The sequence below is a fragment of the Centruroides sculpturatus genome, unplaced genomic scaffold (assembly GCF_000671375.1).
Source record: "Centruroides sculpturatus isolate CEXI.00-Female unplaced genomic scaffold, Cexi_2.0 scaffold168, whole genome shotgun sequence".
Taxonomy (NCBI): domain Eukaryota; kingdom Metazoa; phylum Arthropoda; class Arachnida; order Scorpiones; family Buthidae; genus Centruroides; species Centruroides sculpturatus.
The window spans coordinates 585747-594108 of record NW_019384519.1 but is presented as its reverse complement, the minus strand read 5'-3'; the positions used below and the strand labels follow the sequence as shown (position 1 = coordinate 594108).

Sequence of the window (8362 nt, the reverse complement as noted above, 5' to 3'; positions counted from 1 at the left end):
ATTAATTTTATTTCTAGAAATTTTATGTATTATCACAATACTTATTTATTTAAAGAAGTTGAAATCTTTAATCATTTTACCATTTTTATTATTTCAGTCAGTCAACAAAAATTCAAAATTACTCTGAAAAAAATTAATTTATTTATTAATATTAAAAAAACACTATAATAATTATTATTTTATAATTATTTATTAAATAACAATACTTACATTTATTATGTCATCTTAATTTCCTTGCATGTATCTATACATCTTTTCTTTTTTTTTCCCTTTTTGCAATTTTCCTAAAGTTTTATTTGTTTTTATTTAATATTTAATAATTATTAACAATTATTTATTAAAATGTCTTAATATAATATTACCTCATTATTTTTTGAATAATTTGCTTTACAGTGTTCTATACAAGACTGTTTTGCTTGCCTAAATTCCTAATTATTTGTTTATAAATATTCAAATTAATTACTAAAATATCACAAAAAATATATATCATTTTATAAATGATATAAACAATTTCTACCTGTTTTACTTCTCTCACTTTTTGTTTAATAATCTGTAAAAATAAAATAAAATTATCACTCAACAAAATATATACAGTAGAGCGTCGTTTATCCGAATCAATTGGGGGACTGGGGTTGTTCGGATAACCGATTATGTACGAAAAAATATAACCTATCCCGTGTTGAAATTTTTTTCCGTTGCGTGTCGCTTCGCGTTGAATTTTCGTCGATGTTAAGCCTAATGTAAACTTTTAAAATAATAATCGTGGCTATTGTATCGTTAAAAATGATTTATTTATGTTTTACAAACGAAATAAATACATTGGAAAATATAAAAACAAATAAAAATTATACTTTAGGCCGACTGGAATTCTTTCGGATAACCGACCTTCGGATAAACGACGCTCTACTGTAGTCCTATACATAAATTTTTATTTACAGTTTATTTACAGTTGAACCAACCTGTCTAAGATCCTTGAATGTTTTATTTTCCTCAAATATAAAAATATATTAGTTTAATATTTTAAAATTTAACTCTTTAAAATAATTTAGTAAACTTACATTTTCAGAAGTTTCATTAAAATATTTACTAAAAATTACCTAAAATTTAAAAAACGTTTTTAAATTTTAAGTTATTTACATTCTACATAGTTCAAAATCACTCACATTAAACTGTGATGTTATATTGCATTCATCATTATTGCTCACTTCTGATAAAGAACTTTCAGTAGTTGAAGCAGCACTCGCATCAGTAGTTAAAGCAGTATTTAAATCAGTAGTTGACTCGATTTGCATAGCAGTAGTAGTTACAGATTCATCTTTAACACTGCTTTCCTTTGAAGAGTCAGGAGTCGGAGGTACTTGTTCCTCGTTTTCAGCTACAAAAATTAGATCATAATAAAATTAAATTAATAAATAATTATACTGTATATAAACATAAAACAAACCCGGCTAACCAAAACTCAGCGAAAGAAAAATATAAATAATATAAATCGCTTGTAACATGATTGAATATCACAAAACAGAATGCAAAAGAAGAGCAGCAGTTCTAATGTAAATAATGTTATCCCGTTTGTCATGTGATAGTTAAATACGAATTTTTACGTCAATTGTTAATCAAATAATAATAATACAACCGATCGTAGAGGTATTTTTTAAATAATTCTATTAAATTAAGAAATAAATTTATTTCGATTATTGCATATATATTTAAATAAATTCCTTATAATTAAAGTACTTAATTCAGTAAAAATTAATAAATAGAAATGAATTGTATAAAAGTATATAAGATAGAGAGAATCATTCATTCTCTGTTTCTATTAAGTTAAACTAAATTATATACAATATATAGAGGCTAATCGTAATTAAAATACCATATCCAAAGCTGTTTAGAAAGATTTTTAGCAGTCCAAATGCAACCAACTCTGTATGATGACATTTCGAGACGTGCAAAAGACATTTCGTAATACAATTAGTACCAAAACTCACCACTAAGGTAATTTTGAGGCGGTAAGAAACAAAAAAAAAGAGTTTTGTTTGCATAAACACACCTATTGCAGCCAATTTTTGGTATAAAAGTGGCCTTAACCGTTGAATGTCATTCTTATTAGATATTATGGCCATCGCCTTGCCGAAACGCACAATTTTGAAAAATTGTTTTATGAAAAACAACAGTAAAGCCGCGGCTGCACTTCGAGAATCTTACTGTCTAAAAATTTGTCTAGGACCATTGACTTCGCGATCTCTCAGGAAAATGATCGCTTAATTCAAGAAACCTGGACGTCGGAGAGTCCAATCTCAGTCGATGTCGCAAACCTATCAGTTCACAAGTCGTAGATGATGTTACCATAGCTGTCGTTGAATAATGTTAGATGCTCCGTAGTGCTCGTGCAGTTTCACGGGAATTGGATATAGCCTAAGGCACAGTGTAGAGATACTGACAGAATGTATTGTTATTCGTAAAATCTTAACCAGCCTTTTACCAACAGTCAAAACAACAGTTGCTTGCTACAGACGAGAAACTGACTAGCCTCTCCATTGATATTACTTGTAAAAATGAAAGTATATATGCTATGGTCACGGAAATGACATTTTCACATCGTTGGAGCATTATACTCCCGTAACTGTGACATTTGGGCCACGGAAAATACCAATTGCATTAGCCTAAAGTCTTGCGTAGATTTATAACCACATTCATCCTTGGACCATTTTTCCTCTTCGGAAAAGCTAGTCCTAATGGATCTATGACATGCACTTGGCCTAGGCCCTAGACATTCCGAGAGAGGCTGAATATATCGTATATCGAATTTCACCGTACCCCAACTGCAACAGCAACAATGCATCATCTTCAATCAAAACATGGAGCATCTCTACATATCTGGGCGTTATGTGCAGCAGTTTCTGCAACATTTCATCGATAACAGAATGATAAGTCATACAGTCCCAACTGTCTGACTACCTCGCTTTTCCGGACCTTAGTCTATATGATTTTTGTTTGTGGAGTTATCGAGGACACTTGAAAATTTGGCAACTTCGAAAAATGTTGATAGTATCACACTGTACATGAGAAGCATCTCAGAAGTTCAATTACGATCAACCGTTGACTCACGGTTCATCATCTTCAGGCAGAGAGTGGGAGTGTTTTTGGCGCCCTTGGCAATGCATTAATTTTTTAGTCAATGGAGCATAAATGTGAAGGACGCTTAAGGCTCATTACGCCTCGTGTCCTTGGCACTTGTCCCGTTGCCAAGCATTGTTATGGATCTGCATTCTAGTTTCACATTCCTGCTTCGCTAATGTCTCTATATAGCGTGTCTTGTAAATACAAATAAAAGCTAAAAGTGTCATAGTGATTAATTCTGTTACTGCATTTTTTTGCGAAAATATCTTTCGCCTGTTCTGAAATTTCACCATACCAGATCTGATTGAACTTGGACTACTAAATATTGTATATTTCTAGAGAGCGTTGAATAGGAGTACATTAACTACGACGACTCATTATATGAGAAAAAACATTTATGTCGTGAAAACACTATGTTAATCTGGTGTACACGATTTAAAGGTGACAAGTAAATACTTGATTCATATATCGCTGACAATTATATAAAAGCTACCACATTATTTTAAAAAGCGAATCTATTAAATTATTTATTTATTATTGTGAGGATCGTAGGCCCGATTTTGCGCTAATTTAAGAAAATTCTTAAGCCTATTTCGTGGTCGCGTTCGTTAAGAAAACATCGCACAGAAAACGGATTGAATATCACCTTTACTAGCAACTAATGTTCGAGAATTGTAACAATCGAGTGTTAAATTAAACAACCTATTGTTAAAGGAGGAGAAAGTCAACCGTTGGACAAGTAAATAGAAGGAATCGTACAAGTCTCGAACCAAATATGGTCATAGCAGCTCCATATAACGACGGTTTTACGTCATCCACGATCCACCTCTGACCCAACACCTGCAAAATCAATCTTCGTCTCCAACAACATCCTGATAGGTTTTCCCAGGGCTAGATCGGATAAACATATGTTATTTTCGTTTATAAGCCTGACTACCTGTTATTTCTCGGACCTATGGGTGTACCCATCACACTCCCCACTCGACAACTAGCCCTCGTAGCCATCCGACGACAAAGTGAGCGGGTTTAACCAACTCGTTGCCGAGCTAAGCGGTCTAAATGGAACCCCTCTTTGTCCCCGGCTTCTCACATTATTAATTAGCTTATTAAAATATTAACACATTTTAATAGTATAAAAAATTTTTAACTACTACATCGTAAATCAATACTATCACGTGATAAGATACATAAATTTTCACTGGTACAGTTGTATGATATGAAAGATTATTATTAAATCTCTCTCATACAGCTGTACTTATTTAAATTCACAAAAGCTTTATAATTTATATTATTTTAAATTATAAATTTCACGCTTATTTTCAGAAATATCGGCGATTATATTAAAGTCTTATTTTCCACACTTTACTACTTTAAGAAAATCGTATTTTATGGAGAAAGTTAAACAATTTTTATAATTAAAGTTGATTGTAACCAAAGAGATCAGAATCTGCCTTCACAAAACAAAATTATTTTTTTTTTTTAATATTGATTTCTAAATGCATTTAAAAGATGGAAAATTTCAAATAAATTTTATCTATAACGTTATAAGTAACAAACCATTTATTCGTAAAGAATAAGCGATATAATTTTTACAAAATATATACAGCGTGTGTCGTGAAATTTGCATTGAAGGGAAGCATCCGCAATCAACGAAAGGATTATAATTCTCCTACGAGTTTTCCGTTTGTTAAATGAAAGTGTAACCAGAAAAGACAGTGTAACCAGGTTACACATATCAACAAATTGTGGTGTCATTACTTTTTTGTTTAAGCATCCTGCCCCTTTCTGTCGAATGCTGATGCTTTCCAGAAAAATCTTCGTGTCACACGATGCAGCATGGAAAGTTTGAGAATTTGATGACACACCCTGTATATATATATAAGCGTATAAATATAATGAATATTTTATGCTGAGAAATAGCAATTTGAATCTTTATAGTTAATGTGCTTGCACTAAAAGGAAGCTGAACTTTTTCTGTTTATTGATTTAATGTCCTTATATTTTCTTATATAACAACCATAATGCTCATATATTATTCTATATATTTATTTTTATTTTTATTTTTATTTGCTCACCTGATGTCCTTATATTTCTTTCTCATACGAACAAACAGTATTGTTTATTTCACTTGTGTGCTTTTACATTTACATGTTTTACTAGAAATTTGGTTGCAAAGTTTATAACATCAAATATAAGCGTCAACATTAAATCTACTTCATGTAATTTTCCATCATCAGGATTCCTTTATTTTTTGAAGCATCATACATACTTAAAAAAATAGCTAACAATTGCATGGAGGGTATGAGCGGTCACTGCGGCAGGGATATTAGGGACGTACCTTTTTGAGAATTTCAAAATTGGGTCGTGACCTGTTGCACATGATAGAAAACTATATAGAGAACAACTCGTCGCTACAAAACCAGCATAAGAAATTACTTCCATATTAGTGTTAATGTTGTTTTGAAACATCCTGTTTATCTAAGTCGCTGCATTTAATCACTGCTGCTACTTATCAGTTGTATGATGATGATGATGATGATGATGATGTTAAGGCTGACTGTAAGCTCTTTCGTGATGAACTTTAAAAATTATTATAAAATTAACGAATTCAATTTTCAAAATTCTGAATAGTAAAATGCCCTGGTGGCACTAAAAGTTTTTTCACATCAATAGGCCGATTGGTGAGGGATTGGCCTAACGGATGATGATGATGATGATGTTAAGGCTGACTGTAAGCTCTTTCGTGATGAACTTTAAAAATTATTATAAAATTAACAAATTCAATTTTCAAAATTCTGAATTGTAAATTTTTAAATAAATGTAATAAAAAACACAAACTGTATAAAATTTAATGAAATAAACAGCCATCCACTGATGCTCAACCCTTCCCCCTCCCCCTTGTTTGACTTTTGTCCAATTAGTTGAAACCTCCTCCCTCCCTTTCATATAAATATATTGAAGGAGAAAGGTAAACTGGCTGAAAATACATTGGATGAGGATTTGGAAAAGTACACCATATACTATTTTATGAAAGTCACAGAACTTAAGACTTTAGATTTATCACCAACCAGTCACAGGAGACTGCCAAAATTTGAAAGAACCACACTAATACCTTTGTTTAAAGATGTCAGACCAATTACATATGAAAAATATAATATGATGCAGTTATGGCCTTATGTACTTCCTATGTATCATGAATATTTCAAAATACTTGCATAAAAAAGAGCCGAAATGAAAAGCAGTGTCAAGTGATAAGCTCATAACAATGATAAACTTATCAAAAAATAGTTTAACAATAAGTAAGGATTTTTAATGTTGAGAATAAACAACAATATTTTATTTCTTGTTATTATTTGTAAACAAACTCAAAATAAAACACAATGTATTTCAAGTAAAATTGGATTTTAGATAATTGAAATTTAATGACTTTACACCACTTTCATAATTATTGAACTGTAAGTTAATTTATGACCCAGAAAGAATATATTGATTTAGTTAAATTCACATAGAAACATTGCCAAATTAGTACACTTTATTTATATTTTTGAATCAACTAAAATGCAAACTTTTAGATATCTTGAAAAAAGACAAAATGGATACCACTTTCAAAATAAACAGTTCAAATGTTTATAATATTGATATATTAAATTTTAGAATGTCAATATACTGAAACCAATAAAATACTGACTTATCGACAAAGTTGAATATTGGTATTTATTGTCAATGATAAGCAACTCTACTTGTTTCAGCATAACAATTTTTCCAGCTATCAGAAGATTGCACTACAGTATTAAGAATTTGTGAGCTGTAACAACCCCCTTAAGAACTTTTTAACATCTCCATTACCAACATACCAATATTCACTATCTTTCAGTGTGTCAATAATAGATGCATTCAGTGAATAAAAAGTATGCAGCACTTTACTAGCACTATAAAGCAGCATTGTAAGATTGGTTAGATGTGTTCAGTTCCTTAACCAACAAATGTAGTAGTGATTCAGAACTCNATCATTGAAAAAAATTAATTTATAATTAAATTATGTAAAATTAATTAAAAACTTTTGAGTATACTAGTAAAAACTGAAACTTTTCATATTAATTGCATATAAATTTAAAATTATTTCAGAAATTGGATTACTATTTTTCATTTTCTTACTAAATTATTGATAAGAAATACTGTATATGTACAGTAAAGCGTCGATTTTCTGAAAGTCAGTTATCCAAAAGAATTCCAGTTGGCAAATTTAAATTTTAGCCAGTGCTGTGGCGCTTCAATCTTTGGCTATGTCTTGGGCTACTCAAATATTTTACGTTTTTGATACTAAATTAACATCTGAAGTATAATTTTTTATTATTTTTATATTTTTCAATATATTTATTTTGTTTGTACAAAATAAAAAAATAATTTTTAACGATACAATAGTCTTTGTTAGGCTTAACATCGACGAAAATTCAACGCGAAGCGACACGCAACGGAGAAAAATTTCGACATCGGTTACGTTAAACTATTTTTTCGTACGTAAATCAGTTATCCGAAATATCAGTTATCCGGACAAACCCAGTCCCCAATTGATTCGGAAAATCGACGCTCTACTGTAATTTGCAGTTAATATTGTTTAAATGTTGTCTTAATTTTACATCTTTTCTTAGCGGTCCCACCAGTGGCCAAGCGGTTCCGTGGAGTTTTCCGGGTTTTCTCCACGTCTGTAACGCCTGAATAGGAGCTAGTTACCCTTTAAAAGACCTCCCGGAAAGCATCCCTCTAGGAAAATCAAGTGTTGCGTTGCCATAACTTAATAAAACAAACCATTTAGGGAAACCCTATTATAGGGGTAATAAAGATTTCATCTGATTTTTAAATTATATTAACAATGAAATTACTTAAAATGTATACAGCTTATGTATGGATTCAGTACTTTATTTTGTAAAACTTTGAAACAAATTTTATTGCATGTTAGATAATTAAAAATGATTTGTTTTGCATGATTTCAATAGACATTGAGAAGAACTTTGTTAAAATTATAATTAAACTATACGGAATCTTACTTTCATTAAATTTGAATTTATTTATACAATTAATTTTATTTCTAGAAATTTTATGTATTATCACAATACTTATTTATTTAAAGAAGTTGAAATCTTTAATCATTTTACCATTTTTATTATTTCAGTCAGTCAACAAAAATTCAAAATTACTCTGAAAAAAATTAATTTATTTATTAATATTAAAAAAAGATGGCGCCTAA

The 8362-nt window shown here is 30.3% G+C and overlaps 2 protein-coding genes across 2 annotated transcripts in view; one reads left to right on the top strand and one right to left on the bottom strand.

Annotated features, from left to right (window-relative positions):
• Positions 1 to 94: 94 nt before the first annotated feature.
• The window catches only part of LOC111622687, a 200844-nt gene continuing 192576 nt past the window's right edge, over positions 95 to 8362 (bottom strand). Inside the window, exons 1-8 of the mRNA XM_023365112.1 lie at positions 1454 to 1508; positions 1164 to 1375; positions 1059 to 1097; positions 960 to 989; positions 518 to 550; positions 363 to 428; positions 211 to 284; positions 95 to 123 (exon numbers count right to left, since the gene is read on the bottom strand). Coding sequence (XP_023220880.1) covers positions 216 to 284; positions 363 to 428; positions 518 to 550; positions 960 to 989; positions 1059 to 1097; positions 1164 to 1375; positions 1454 to 1502 — 498 coding nt within the window. The 5' untranslated portion in view covers positions 1503 to 1508 and the 3' untranslated portion in view covers positions 95 to 123; positions 211 to 215. Of the gene's footprint in view, positions 124 to 210; positions 285 to 362; positions 429 to 517; positions 551 to 959; positions 990 to 1058; positions 1098 to 1163; positions 1376 to 1453 lie in introns of the transcript that reaches the window.
• LOC111622703 (protein TsetseEP-like) overlaps positions 4073 to 8362 on the top strand; it is a 20697-nt gene continuing 16407 nt past the window's right edge. Inside the window, exon 1 of the mRNA XM_023365124.1 lies at positions 4073 to 4133. Coding sequence (XP_023220892.1) covers positions 4073 to 4133 — 61 coding nt within the window. The remainder of the gene's footprint in view (positions 4134 to 8362) is intronic.